Consider the following 14,890-nt stretch of genomic DNA (forward strand, 5'->3'; position numbering starts at 1 on the left):
CTTGCTGGCAAGAATACTGTGGGGGACCATATCAAAAGCTTTGCTAAAGTCAAGGAATAACAAGTCCACTGCTTTCCCCTCATCCACAGACCCAGTTATCTCCTCATAGAAGGCAATTAGGTTAGTCAGGCATGACTTGCCCTTGATGAATCCACGCTGACTGTTCCTGATCACTTTCCTCTCCTCTAAGTGCTTCAAAATTGATTCTTTGAGGTCCTGCTCCATGATTTTTCCAGGGACTGAGGTGAGGCTGACTGGCCTGTAGTTCCCCGGATCCTCCTTCTTCCCTTTTTTAAAGATGGGCACTACGTTAGCCTTTATGCAGTTATCCGGGATCTTTCCGGATCCCCATGAGTTTTCAGAGATAATGGCCAATGGCTCTGCAATAACATCCGCCAACTCCTTTAGCACCCTCGGATGCAGCGCATCCGGCCACATGGACTTGTGCACGTCCAGTTTTTCTAAATAGTCCCGAACCACTTCTTTCTCCACAGAGGGCTGGTCACCTTCTCCCCATACTGTACTGCCCAGTGCAGTAGTCTGGGAGCTGACCTTGTTCGTGAAGACAGAGGCAAAAAAATCATTGAGTACATTAGCTTTTTCCACGTCCTCTGTCACTAGGTTGCCTCCCTCATTCAGTAAGGGGCCCACACTTTCCTTGACTTTCTTCTTGTTGCTAACATACCTGTAGAAACCCTTCTTGTTACTCTTAACATCCCTTGCTAGCTGCAACTTCAAGTGTGATTTGGCCTTCCTGATTTCACTCCTGCATGCCAGAGCAATATTTTTGTACTCCTCCCCGGTCATTTGTCCAATCTTCCACTTCTTGTAAACTTCTTTTTTGCGTTTAAGATCAGCAAGGATTTCACTGTTAAGCCAAGCTGGTCACCTGCCATATTTACTATTCTTTCTACATATCGGGATGGTTTGTTCCTGGACTCTAGGTGATGTTTTCAGGGAGCTATGGAGCCAGCACATGTAAATTCGATTCTGATGTCAGGCTAAGGCAACCATTAATGACACGGGTGACTGTGCTGAGCTCACAATCACCAAGATGTTTATGCCAGCGTCTGCCCACGGTACTGCACAGTATCACACTGGAGCGAATATCAGCACCAGGAGTGAGGGTGTAAATCTGCTCCCCAGGAGGTTCCTGCCAGCAGTGCAGGGGATGATCTTTTTAAGTGCTCTAGTGGGAGCAGTAGGTCAGACTGCCATCCAGTCTGCATAACTAGGTGACAGCTGGCTGGGAGGGGAGTGGACAAACTTCAACATTGCCCAAGTGATTAGCCTGGTTAGTGGTGGGGAGCCCTTGACAGGCAGTGGCTGTGTGCAGAGACAGTCAGACACGTTGGCGGGAGGCGCTACGTTCCCCAGCAACAGAAGAGATCAGAGGCCCAGGAAACTCCCTGAGTGTTTATTCCCTTGAGTGTTTGCAGACTCCGGCATCTCCGAAGTGACTCAGCTGCGGCTGGTGAATGGTTCGAGTCGCTGCGCTGGGAGAGTCGAGGTGTTTCATAACAAGAAGTGGGGAACTGTGTGTGATGACAGCTGGGACTTACAGGATGCTGGAGTCGTGTGCAGGCAGCTGGGCTGTGGGACGGCGTTATCAGCCCCTGCCGGAGCTCACTTTGGGCCAGGATCTGACCATATCTGGCTGGATACTGTCAACTGCACAGGGACAGAAGCTGCCCTCTCCCAGTGCAGGGCTAAGCCTTGGGGAGACAGTAACTGTACCCATGAAGAAGATGCCGGTGTTGTGTGCTCAGGTAACCCTCCTCCATCACGTCACTGTGGGTGGTGCAGGGATCGGGCTGGGAAGCTTTCAGCACAGACCCAGCTCTCCTGTCTGAGTCAGCGCTGACCCCAGTGCCCCAGCATGGTGCTAAGGGCCTGTACTGCAGGGAGCCGGTTCGGGGTCACAGTAAGTGTTGCTTTTCCCACGGTGTCAGCACTGACCCCATTTCCCCCACCCAGTTCTACAGGCCTGTGCTGCAGGGAGCCGGATGGGGGCTCAGTGCGGGGCACTGGGGTCAGGGAGCAGTAGGTGCGCCTCAGTGAGAGACCCTCCCCATTGCTGATCGCTCTGATCCCCCTGCCCCGCTACAGCACAATGGGGCGCTGGGTAACAATAGATCCCATTTGTGGGATTTGGCGTTGAATGGATCCTGCAGCCACTCAGGGATCCCTTTTTGAAGTTGTGGTTCCTATCCCAGTCACTCCGGGTGATTTCCATCTTAGCTAATTTCCCTGAACCTGTAACATCCCCCATAGCTGTGACTTGAGACAGGGTTCTTCCTCAATTCCTCTCCTACACAGCCCAAGAATTTCTGTGTCCTGTCTCTCAGCTGCCTTGTTCCACCCCAGAGGTGGCTGCATATCAGAGGTGGGGAGTAAGTCCTTGAGAGGCAGGTGCTCTGTTTAGAGGCTGTTCAGATCTGTCAGTGGGAGGTGCTAAGTTCCCCAGCGTTAGTAGCAATCACATGCACAGGAACCTACCTGAGTGTTTATTCCCTTGGGACATTTTCAGACTCAGGCATTTCAGAGCAGACTTCGCTCCGACTGGTGAACGGCACGAGTCGCTGTGCTGGGAGGGTCGAGGTGCTTCACAACCAGCAGTGGGGAACCGTGTGTGATGATGACTGGAACCTACAGGATGCCAGAGTCGTGTGCAGGCAGTTGGGCTGTGGGAAGGCGTTATTAGCCCCTGGGAGAGCTCACTTTGGGCGAGGATCTGACCCCATCTGGCTGGATGACGTTCACTGCACAGGGACAGAAGCTGCCCTCTCCCAATGCAGGGCTCGGCCTTGGGGAGAGTATAACTGTCACCACGGAGAAGATGCGGGTGTTGTGTGCTCAGGTAACCCTCCTCCATCCCGGTGGATGCTGCAGGGAGTGGGGTAGGAGGTCAGTAGGGGGCAGTCAGTTCAGAGCCCAATGTAACAGGGCTTTGCAAGAGGCCTGTGCTGTAGGGACAGCGTGCGGGCTCCTGAGAGACTGCTCTGCCCTCACAGTCAGCGCTGACCCCCATGTGGGTGAAGGGACTGTGCTGTAGGGAGCAGTTTGGGGACCACACAAGGGGCCTTTCCCCCTGGAGTTAGTGCTGACCCCAGTGTCCCAGGGTGATGACGGCTGTTGTGCTGTAGGAGGCAGGGTGGTGGTTTCAAGAATAAAGTCCTCCCATTGTGGGCAGTGCTGGCCCCAGTGCCCCAGCACAGCAGTTACGGCCTGTGCTGCAGGGAGCAGTACGTGCGCCTCAGTGAGAGACCCTCCCCGTCGCTGATCGCTCTGATCCCCCTGCCCCACTACAGCACAATGGGACACTGGGTAACCGTAGATCCCATTTGTGGGATTTGGGGTTGAAAAGAGCCTGCAGCTGCTCAGGGGCAGTAGAAACCTGGGATCCCTTTATGAAGTGTGGGGCTCCTCCCCCACACACTCTGGGTGATTTCCATGTCAGCTAATTGTCAGCTTGAACCTGTAATATCCCCCAAAGCTGTGACTGGAGACAAAGTTCTTCCTCACTCCCTCTTCTGCACAGCCCATGAGTTTGTGTGCCTGGTCTCTCAGCTGCCCTGTCTCACTTCAGAGGTGGCTGCATGGTAGTGGTGGGGAGTGAACCCCTGACAGGCAGTTGCAGAGGCTGTTCACAGCCATTAGTGGGAGGTGCTACTTTCCCCAGGGTCACCAGTGATCAGATGGAGTGAATGTTTATTCCCTTGGGGCATTTGCAGACTCAGGCATTTCAGAGCAGCCTCAGCTCCGACTGGTGAATGGCCCGAGTCGCTGCGCTGGGAGAGTCGAGGTGTTTCACAACCAGCTGTGGGGAACCGTGTGTGATGACAGCTGGGATTTAACTGAGGCCAGAGTCGTGTGCAGGCAGCTGGGCTGTGGGACGGCGTTATCAGCCCCTGGGGGGGCTCGATTTGGACGAGGCTCTGATCCCATCTGGCTGGATAACGTTCACTGCACAGGGACAGAAGCTGCCCTCTCCGATTGCAGGGCTCGGCCTTGGGGAATCCATAACTGTAACCACGGAGAAGATGCTGGTGTTGTGTGCTCAGGTAAGCCTCTCCATCACTGTGGGTGTTCTGGGGAGCGGGATGGGGACTCACTAGGGGACGCCCTGCCCTCACAGTCAGTGCTGAACCCAATGCCCCAGCACAGCACTTAGGGCCTGTGCTGCAGGAGGTCGTACGTGCGCCTCAAGGAGAGACCCTCCCCATCGCTGATCGCTCTGATTCCCCTGCCCCACTACAGCACAATGGGGCACAGGGTAACCGTAGATCCCATTTGTGGGATTTGGGGTCGAATGGAACCTGCAGCCGCTCAGGAGAAGTAGAAACCATGGGTGCCTTTATGAAGTGTGGGGCTCCTACCCCCATCGTAGTGATTTCAATCTCAGCTAATTACCCCTGAACCTCTAACATCCCCCACTGCTGTGACTGAAACAGGGTTCTTCCTCACTTCCTTGCCTACACAGCCCATGTGTTTTCATGGCCTGTCTCTCAGCTGCCCGTTCGCACCCCAGAGGTGGCTGTATATTAGTAGGGCAGAATGAGCCCGTGTCAGGCAATTGGTATGTGTAGAAACTGACCAGATCCGAGGTGCTATGTACCCCAATGTCACTAGTGATCAGATGCAAAGGAATTTCCCTGAGTGTTTATTCCTTTGGCCCCGTTGCAGACTCAGCCATTCCAGAGCAGGCTCCAATCCGACTGGCTGATGGTTCTAGTCGCTGCGCTGGGAGGGTCGAGGTGTTTCACAACCAGCAGTGGGGAACCGTGTGTGATGACAGCTGGGACATAACAGATGCTGGAGTCGTGTGCAGGCAGCTGGGCTGTGGGACGGCGTTATCAGCCCCTGGGAGAGCTCATTTTGGGCGAGGATCTGACCCCATCTGGCTGGATGACGTTCACTGCACAGGGACAGAAGCTGCCCTCTCCCAATGCAGGGCTCGGCCTTGGGGAGACAATAACTGTCACCATGGAGAAGATGCCGGTGTCGAGTGCTCAGGTAACCCACCTCCGTCACGTCACTGTGGGTGGTGCAGGGATCGGGCTGGGAAGCTTTCAGCACAGACCCAGCTCTCCTGTCTGAGTCAGCGCTGACCCCAGTGGCCCAGCATGGTGCTAAAGGCCTGTACTGCAGGGAGCCGGTTGGGGGCCACAGTAAGTGCCGCTCTTCCCATGGTATCAGTGCTGACTCCATTTCCCCCACACAGATCTACAGGCCTTTGCTGCAGGGAGCCGGATGGGGGCTCAGTAGGGGGCGCTCTGCCCTCGCAGTCAGTGCTATCCCAGTGCCCCAGCACAGCACTTAGGGCCTGCGCTGCAGGGAGCAGTACGTGCACCTCAGTGAGAGGCCCTCCCCGTCACTGATCGCTCTGTTCCCGCTTCCCCACTACAGCACAATGGGACGCTGGGTAACCGTAGATCCCATTTGTGGGATTTGGGGTCGAATGGAGCCTGCAGCCGCTCAGAGGCAATAGAAACCTGGGATCCCTTTATGAAGTGTGGGGCTCCTCCCCCTGTCACTCAGGGTAATTTCCATCTCAGCTAATTACTCCTGAACCTCTAACATCTCTGAAAGCTGTGACTGGAGACATGGTTCTTCCTCACTCCTTCTCCTACACAGCCCATGAGTTTCTGTGCCTGGTCTCTCAGCTGCCCTGTTCCACCCCAGAAGTGGCTGCATATCAGTGGTAGGGAGTGAGTCCTTGATAGGCAGGTGCTGTGTTTAGAGGCTGTTCAGACCTGTCAGCGGGAGGCGCTAAGTTCCCCAGTGTCACTAGTGATCAGAGGCACAGGAATCTCTTTGAGTCATTTTACCCTTGGGGTGTTTGCAGGCTCAGTCAGTCTGGGCTTTGCTCCACTCGGATTGGTGAATGGCCCAAATCCCTGCGCTGGGAGAGTCGAGGTGCTTCACAATCAGCCGTGGGGAACCGTGTGTGATGGCAACTGGCAGTTAACTGATGCTGCCGTCATGTGGAGGCAGCTGGGCTGCAGGACGGCGTTATCAGCCCTAGGCAGGGCTTGATCTGGGCGAGGGTCTGATCCCATCTGGTGGGACGATGTTCACTGCAGAGGATCAGAAATTTCCTGCAGTGAATGTCTGGCTAAACCTTGGGGAAACCATAACTTTCACCACAGAAAAGATGCCGGTGTTATGTGTTCAGATAACCCACATCCATCACCATGGTGCAGGGAGGGGGAGGGGGTCTCAGCAGGGAGCACTCTGCCCTCACAGTCAGTGCTGACCCCAACACTCCAGTGTGGTGCTAAGGGCCTGTGCTGCAGGGAGCAGCTCAGGGACCACCATGAGAGCTGGATGTCAGTGGTGGTGATTCAGCCTGGGACAGGCAGTCGCTGTGTGCGGAGCCCATTCAGACCCCTCAGTGGAAGGCACTATGTTCCCCAGCGTCTCTAGCAATCAGAGGCACAGGAACCTCCCTGAGTGTTTATTCCCTTGGGTGTTTGAAGGCTCAGGCATCTCAGAAGTGTCTTTGCTCCAGCTAGTGAATGGCCACAATCGCTGGGCTGGGAGAGTCGAGGTGTTTCATAACCAGCAGTGGAGAACTGGGTGTTATGGCGTCTGGGACTTACGTGATGCTGGAGTTGTGTGCTGGGCAGTGGGACACCGTTATCAGCGCCACATGGGGCTCAGTTTGGACATGGATCTAACTGTCCCTGGGGGGATGATGTTAACTGCACAGGGATAGAAGTTGCCGTCTCCGAATGCAGGGCTAGGTCTTGGGGAGACCATAACTTCAATTATGCAGAAGATTCCAGTGTTGTGTGCTCAGGTAAAAGACGGTTACTCACCGTTGTAACTGTTGTTCTTCGAGATGTGTTGCTCATATCCATTCCATTAGGTGTGCGCGCGCTGCGTGCACGATCGTCGGAAGATTTTCTACCCTAGCAACACCGGCGGGTCGGCTGTGGAGCCCCCTAGAGTGGCGCCTTCATGGCGCTGAATATATACCCCAGCCGACCCGGCGCCCCCTCAGTTCCTTCTTGCCGGCTACTCCGACAGTGGGGACGGGGGGCGGGTTTGGAATGGATATGAGCAACACATCTCGAAGAACAACAGTTACAACGGTGAGTAACCGTCTTTTCTTCTTCGAGTGCTTGCTCATATCCATTCCATTAGGTGACTCCCAAGCCCAACTTAGGTGGTGGGGTCAGAGTGAGACATTGCTGTGTGCAAAACCGCTGATCCGAATGCAGCATCGTCCCTGGACTGTTGCACTAGTGCATAGTGAGCTGTAAACGTGTGGACTGATGACCAAACCGCCGCTCTACAAATGTCCTGTATCGGAACATGTGCCAGGAAAGCAGTCGAGGAGGCTTGGGCCCTCGTGGAGTGAGCGGTGAGGTGCGGTGCTGAGACACCTGCCAGGTCATAGCAAGTCCGGATGCAAGACGTAATCCAGGAGGATAGGCGTTGTGAGGAGACCGGTGAGCCTTTCATTCGGTCGGCCACTGCAACGAAGAGTTGCGTCGTCTTTCTAAAGTGCTTTGTGCGGTCAATATAGAAGGCCAGGGCCCTTCGTACGTCCAGGGAATGCAAACGTTGGTCCTGGCGAGTAGCATGTGGTTTGGGATAAAAGACCGGGAGAAAGATGTCCTGGTTGATATGAAATGGAGAAACCACCTTAGGGAGAAAGGCAGGATGTGGACGAAGCTGCACTTTATCCTTATGGAAAACTGTATAAGGGGGCTCGGATGTAAGCGCCCTGAGTTCAGAAACGCGCCTTGCTGAGGTGATGGCTACGAGGAAGGCTGTCTTCCAGGATAGGTACAAAAGTGAACAGGTGGCTAGTGGTTCGAATGGAGGACCTGTGAGTTTGGAGAGAACCAGGTTGAGGTCCCACGTCGGGACAGGCTGACGCTGTTGTGGGTACGTCCGGTCTAAGCCCTTGAGGAATCTAATGACCATCGGGTTAGAGAATACCGAGGACGCGAGTTCCCCTGGGTGAAAGGCCGATATAGCGGCCAGGTGAACTCTAATTGAAGATATCGCCAACCCCTGCTGTTTTAGGGAGAGGAGATACTCCAAAATGAGAGGAATGGGTGCCTGCAACGGGGACGTGGCTCGTTGTTTGCACCAACAGGAGAACCGCTTCCACTTGGCCAGGTACGTGGTGCGTGTTGAGGGCTTCCTACTGCTCAGCAGAATCTGTTGGACAGAGTGCGAGCATTGCTGCTCTGCCTGGGTGAACCATGGAGCAGCCACGCCGTGAGGTGGAGTGATTGCAGGTCGGGGTGACGCAGCTGGCCGTGGTCCTGCGAGATGAGATCCGGACACAACGGAAGCGGGATCGGTGTCTGAACCGAGAGTTCCAACAATGTGGTGTACCAATGTTGTCTCGGCCACGCTGGAGCGACCAGAATTACCTGTGCCTGGTCTCTGCGCAATTTGAGCAGTACCTTGTGGACCAGAGGAAACGGAGGGAAGGCATAAAACAGGTGGTCTTTCCAGGGAAGGAGAAACGCATCCGAGAGGGAGCCCGGAGCTCGACCTTGTAGGGAGCAGAACACGTGGCACTTCCTGTTGTCTCGGGATGCAAACAGGTCTATCTGGGGAAACCCCCACTTCTGGAAGATGGAGTGTATGATGTCCGGACGGATAGACCACTCGTGCGTCTGGAAGGACCTGCTGAGTCGGTCCGCTAGAGTGTTCTGGACTCCAGGGAGGAACGATGCCGTGAGGTGGATTGAGTGGGCGATGCAGAAGTCCCACAGGCGAATGGCCTCTTGGCATAGAATTGACGAACGTGCTCCTCCTTGCTTGTTGATGTAAAACATGGCCGTGGTGTTGTCGATGAGAACTAACACACATCGGCCACGTAGGAAGTTGAGAAATGCCTGGCACGCCAGTCGTACCGCCATCAGTTCCCGAACATTGATGTGCAGGGCTAGCTGGGATGCAGTCCACAGGCCCTGGGTATGGTGTTCGTTGAGATGGGCGCCCCAACCCAGAGATGAAGCGTCTGTGACCAGGTGCAGAGAGGGTTGTGGGGCGTGAAATGGCATCCCCTCGCAGACCACATTGTGATCTAGCCACCAGGTGAGGGAGGTCAGGACCGAGATCGGGACCGTGACCACCATGTTCAGGCTGTCCCGATGTGGTCGGTATATTGACGACACCCAGGTCTGGAGTGGGCGAAGCCGAAGTCTGGCATGCCTGGTTACGTACGTGCAGGAAGCCATGTGACCCAGCAGGGTAAGGCACGACCTCACCGTGGTAGTTGGGAAGGCCTGTAGCCCTTGAATGAGGCTCGTGATGGTGCCAAATCGGTTGTCTGGCAGGATGGCTTGTGCACGTCTGGAGTCTAGAACTGCGCCGATGAATTCTATTCTCTGGGTAGGTTCTAGAGTGGATTTGTCCTTGTTGAGTAGGATGCCCAACTCGTTGAATGTGTGCCCTATTATGTGGACGTGAGCTCGAACTTGCTCTTTGGTGCGACCGCGTACCAGCCAGTCGTCTAGGTACGGGAACACCTGTATCCCTTGCCGACGAAGGTACGCTGCCACGACAGCCATACATTTCGTGAACACTCTTGGGGCCGAGGATAGGCCGAAGGGAAGGACTGCAAATTGGTAGTGCACCGCGTTTACCGCGAATCGCAGGAAGCGTCTGTGAGGTGGGTAAATTGAGATGTGAAAGTATGCGTCTTTCATGTCGAGGGCGGCGAACCAGTCTCCAGGATCGAGGGAAGGGATAATGGCCCCCAAAGAGACCATGCGGAACTTCAACTTTACTACGAATTTGTTGAGTCCGCGCAAGTCCAAGATGGGCCGCAGACCTCCTTTGGACTTGGGGATCAGGAAGTAACGGGAATAAAATCCCCTGCCCCTTAACTCTATCGGAACCTCCTCTATGGCCCCCATGGCCAGGAGCGTAGAAACCTCCTGTATAAGAAGTTGCTCGTGAGAAGGGTCCCTGAAGAGGGACGGGGAAGGGGGGTGGGAGGGGGGGATAGAAGAAAACTGGATAGCGTATCCCCTCTCCACCGTGCGGAGGACCCAACAGTCCGAAGTTATAAGGGACCAAGCGCGGTGGAAGTGGGAGAGACGATCCTGAAAGGAGGGGGCTGGATCCTGGGGGATGACTGGGGCGCCGTCCTCGACCGCACCTTCAAAAGTTCTGTCTAGGACCTGAAGGTGGTCTTGGTGGCCCCTGGTTCTGACCGGGTTGAGGGCCAGCCCATCTTCTCCTACCACCTCGCCCTCGCCTCCGGGCCGAGTCTTGTCTCTGACGAGGCGGGGGGGGGTAGAAGCGCTGAGGCTGCGGCCTAAATGGTCTGCGCTGAGGGCCCACAACATGCATCCCCAGGGAGCGCATGATTGTTCTCGAGTCCTTGAGGCTCTGCAGGCGAGAGTCCGTCTTGTCCGAGAACAATCCATGTCCCTCAAAGGGCAGATCCTGTAGGGTTTGCTGCAGCTCCGGAGGCAAACCCGAAACTTGAAGCCAGGAGATCCTCCGCATAGCGATACCCGAAGCCAGGGTCCTCGCAGCTGAGTCTGCTATGTCCAAGGAGGCCTGCAAGGAGGTCCGAGCCACCTTCTTACCCTCCTCTACCATGGCTCCAAACTCCTCCCTGGACTCTTGGGGAATCAACTCCTTAAACTTCCCCATAGAGTTCCAGGAGTTAAAATTGTAACGGCTCAGTAGCGCCTGTTGGTTCGCCGCTCTAAGTTGCAGCCCTCCGGCTGAGTAAACCTTACGGCCAAACAAATCGAGCCGCTTAGCCTCTTTTGATTTAGGCGCTGCAGCCTGCTGGCCGTGGCGCTCTCGTGCGTTCACTGATGCCACCACCAGTGAACACGGTTGGGGGTGGGTATACAATTCCCCGTAGTCCTTAGACGGGACAAAGTATTTCCTTTCCACCCCTCTCGCTGTGGGTGGGATAGAGGCAGGAGTTTGCCATATCGTATCCGCATTCGTTTGAATCGTGCGGATCAGGGGTAACGCCACCCTCGATGGGGCATCCGCTCCAAGGATATTCACGATCGGGTCGTGCACCTCCACTATCTCCTCCGCCTGCAGGTCCATATTACGGGCCATCCTGCGCAGAAGATCCTGGTGAGCCCGAAGATCTATTGGAGGTGGGCCTGTGCACGATGTGCCCGCCACTGCCTCATCCAGAGAAGAAGAGGAAGATGCCTCCGGTGGAACAGGATCCAAGGGCTGGTCCTGGTCTCCCTGTTCCTGGGCTGGAGCATCACCTGTGCCTGGGTCCAGGGCGTCAGGTGGTGCGGACCCAGAAGCCTCCATGCCCCCTGGCGGAGGCCGAGAAATGGTGGACTCCGGGGCCCCTCTGATGGAGTGACCGGAGCGAGAGGTCGAAGCAATTGGAGCCCCTTGCGCCTGATGGTACGCCCACGGGGTCCAAAACGACCAGTGAGATGGGCCATGAGAATGGTCCCCTGTCGTGTCCTGCCAATGTCCCAAGTCCTGTTCCTCGGCTTGCCCCTGAGGGGGGTATGCCGATCTCGAGAGGTCCTCCGAGGAGTGGGACACCGATCTCGATGGCCACGGCGGTGCCGAGAGCGTCGAGACGATTCCCATTGGCTGCGGTGCCGCACGGTGCCGGTCCGGAGATGATCTATCTCTACGCGGTGCCGGCGATCGGTGCCGGGACCGCGACCGGTGCCGATGACCTCGTCGGTGCCGGGAGTCGGATCTGGACCTCGACGAGGACCTGGAGTATGCCCGGTGCCGGGAGCGGCCTCTCGACGTCGAGCGTCGACCGTAGCGGTGCCGAGAACTACGTCTCGACGTTGATCGGTGCCGACGATCATAGCGGTGCCGAGACGTAGAGCGGTGCCGCGAAGAAGATCTTGGCCGCGAGTACGACCGGTGCCGAGGCGATATTCGGTGCCGGGACTGCGAGCGGCGCGGGGACCTGCTTCGGGACCTGGATCGGTGCCGAGGTTCCAGCCCTTGCGATGGAGGGCGCATCAAGGCAGGTTTCCCCCTCGACTGGACCGGGCGAGTCAATGGTGCAGTCGGTGCCGGTGGTTGAGGCGGTGCCGGCTCCGTGAGAGCTATTAAGTCTCTCGCCGCCGCGAAGGTCTCTGGAGTCGACGGGAGGCACTGTATCACCGCCGGTCTCGGTGGAGACGCTATCTGCACCGGACTCAACGGCCTCGGCGCCGGAGTCGACGGTGCTGGAGGCACCTGTTTCCGGTGCTCCACCAGCGGACGCGGCTCTACCCCCGGCACTGGGGGAGCCGGCGTCTTCGGCACGGATGTTCCCGTCTTATGGGCTTTTTTATGCCCCGGGGATAATGACCGGCGCCGAGGCACTGCTTGCGGTGCCGACGAGGTCCGGTGCCGGGGAGGCTTGTCTGACGCCACTCGCGTGGTCGTCATAGCCGGTGCCGCCGGGGCACTGCGCACCGAGGTGCTAGGTGCCGGGGCCTGACTTGTAGATGGAGCGTCCGGACTAAGTGCCGCCTCCATCAGGAGTTGCCAGAGCCGAAAGTCCCGCTCCTTCTTGGTCCTTGGTCTGAAGGCCTTACAGATCTTGCACTTATCTGTTTGATGGGACTCTCCCAGGCACTTCAGACAGGAGTCGTGCGGGTCGCTCGTGGGCATAGGCTTAGTGCAGGAGGCGCACTGCTTGAAGCCGGGAGCGTTGGGCATGAGCCCGGCCCCGCGGCCGGGGGAGAAAGGGGGAGACGACCCCCTTAATCCCCTGAACTACTTAGAACAACTAGAACAACTTTTAAACTATTTAACTATTTAACTATAAACACTAGAACTATAACTATAACTATAACTGTGATACAACAAACTAAGCTAGGGAGAGTGGAGAACAGCTAAGCAGCGCTCCACAGTTCCAACGACCGTCAGGGGCGGTAAGAAGGAACTGAGGGGGCGCCGGGTCGGCTGGGGTATATATTCAGCGCCATGAAGGCGCCACTCTAGGGGGCTCCACAGCCGACCTGCCGGTGTTGCTAGGGTAGAAAATCTTCCGACGATCGTGCACGCGGCGCGCGCACACCTAATGGAATGGATATGAGCAAGCACTCGAAGAAGAACTTTTGCTTTCCCTTGCACTCTTGATTCTGCAGAGAGCCTGTTTGGAAGCTCAATAGAGCATGCTTTCCTGTCTGATTTAGTGCTGACCCCAGAGCCCCATCACTGTGCTATGCGCCTCTACTGCAGAGAGGGGTATGTGTGCTGTGTGGAGAGGTCTTCATCTCCATTTGATTGTTCTAGTTAGTAGAAAATTGATAAGGGAAGCAAAGTGACGGAATAAGAAATCTATGGCCAGCAGAGTAAATGACAATAAGAAGGCGTTTTTAAAATATATTAAGAACCAAAAGAATCCTGACAATGATAACAACAAGGAGTCTGGTGGCACCTTAAAGACTAACAGATTTATTTGGGCATAAGCTTTCGTGAGTAAAAACCTCACTTCTTCGGATGCATAGAGTGAAAGTTACAGATGCAGGCATTATATACTGACACATGGAGAGCAGGGAGTTACTTCACAAGTGGAGAACCAGTGTTGACAGGGCCAATTCAATCAGGGTGGATGTAGTCCACTCCCAATAATAGATGAGGAGGTGTCAATTCCAGGAGGGGAAAAGCTGCTTCTGTAGTGAGCCAGCCACTCCCAGTCCCTATTCAAGCCCAGATTAATGGTGTTGAATTTGCAAATGAATTTTAGTTCTGCTGTTTCTCTTTGAAGTCTGTTTCTGAAGTTTTTTTGTTCAATGATAGTGACTTTTAAATCTGTAATAGAATGACCAGGGAGACTGAAGTGTTCACTTACTGGCTTATGTATGTTACCATTCCTGATGTCCGATTTGTGTCCATTTATTCTTTTGCGGAGGGACTGTCCCATTTGGCCAATGTACATGGCAGAGGGGCATTGCTGGCACATGATGGCATATATGACATTAGAGGATGTGCAGGTGAATGAGCCCCTGATGGTGTGGCTGATGTGGTTGGGTCCTCTGATGCTGTTGCCAGAGTAGATATGGGGACAGAGTAGGCAACGAGGTTTGCTACAGGGATAGGTTCCTGGGTTGGTGTTTCTGTGGTGTGGTGTGTAGTTGCTGGTGAGTATTTGCTTCAAGTTGGGGGGTTGTCTGTAAGCGAGGACTGGCCTGCCTCCCAAGGTCTGTGAGAGTGAGGGATCATTTTCCAGGATAGGTTGTAGATCATGGATAATGCGCTGGAGAGGTTTTAGCTGGGGGCTGTATGTGATGGCCAGTGGTGTTCTGTTATTGTCCTTGTTGGGCCTGTCCTGCAGTAGGTGATTTCTGGGTACCCGTCTTGCTCTGTCAATCTGTTTCCTCACTTCCCCAGGTGGGTATTGTAGTTTTAAGAATGCTTGATAAAGATCTTGTAGGTGTTTGTCTCTGTCTGAGGGGTTGGAGCAAATTCGGTTGTATCTTAGGGCTTGGCTGTAGTCCATGCTTAGATGGAAATGGTAGAAATATCAATAACAATGCGGACAGAGCAGAAGTGTTCAATAAATATTTTTGTCTGTATTTGGGAAAAAGAGATCATATAGTCTCGCCATATGGTGATGATAACACTCTGTCTATTCCACTAATGTATCAGGAGGATGTTAAACAGAAGCCACGAAAGGTAGATAGTTTAAAATCAGCAGGTCCAGATAATTTGAATCCAAGGGTTTTAAAACAACCAAGTATGGAGCATGCTGGACAGTGATTATTAATTTTCAATAAGTCTTGGAGGACTAGGAAAGCTCCAGCAGCCTGGAAGAAAGCTAATGTTGTGCCAATTTTTAAAAAGAGTAAAAGGGATAACTTGGCTAATTACAGGCCTGTCAGCCTAACGTCAATCCCAGGCAAGATAAAGAAGTGGCTGATATGGGAGTTGAACAATAAAGAATTAA

The 14,890-nt window shown here is 54.7% G+C and overlaps 1 protein-coding gene across 1 annotated transcript in view; it reads left to right on the top strand.

Moving 5' to 3' along the window:
- LOC128826658 (deleted in malignant brain tumors 1 protein-like) overlaps positions 1–14,890 on the top strand; it is a 59,225-nt gene that overhangs the window by 23,452 nt on the left and 20,883 nt on the right. The window contains exons 9-12 of the mRNA XM_054010072.1: positions 1,440–1,769; positions 2,531–2,860; positions 3,735–4,064; positions 4,687–5,016. Coding sequence (XP_053866047.1) covers positions 1,440–1,769; positions 2,531–2,860; positions 3,735–4,064; positions 4,687–5,016 — 1,320 coding nt within the window. The remainder of the gene's footprint in view (positions 1–1,439; positions 1,770–2,530; positions 2,861–3,734; positions 4,065–4,686; positions 5,017–14,890) is intronic.

The sequence above is a fragment of the Malaclemys terrapin genome, chromosome 20, assembly GCF_027887155.1.
Source record: "Malaclemys terrapin pileata isolate rMalTer1 chromosome 20, rMalTer1.hap1, whole genome shotgun sequence".
In the NCBI taxonomy this organism is placed as follows: domain Eukaryota; kingdom Metazoa; phylum Chordata; order Testudines; family Emydidae; genus Malaclemys; species Malaclemys terrapin.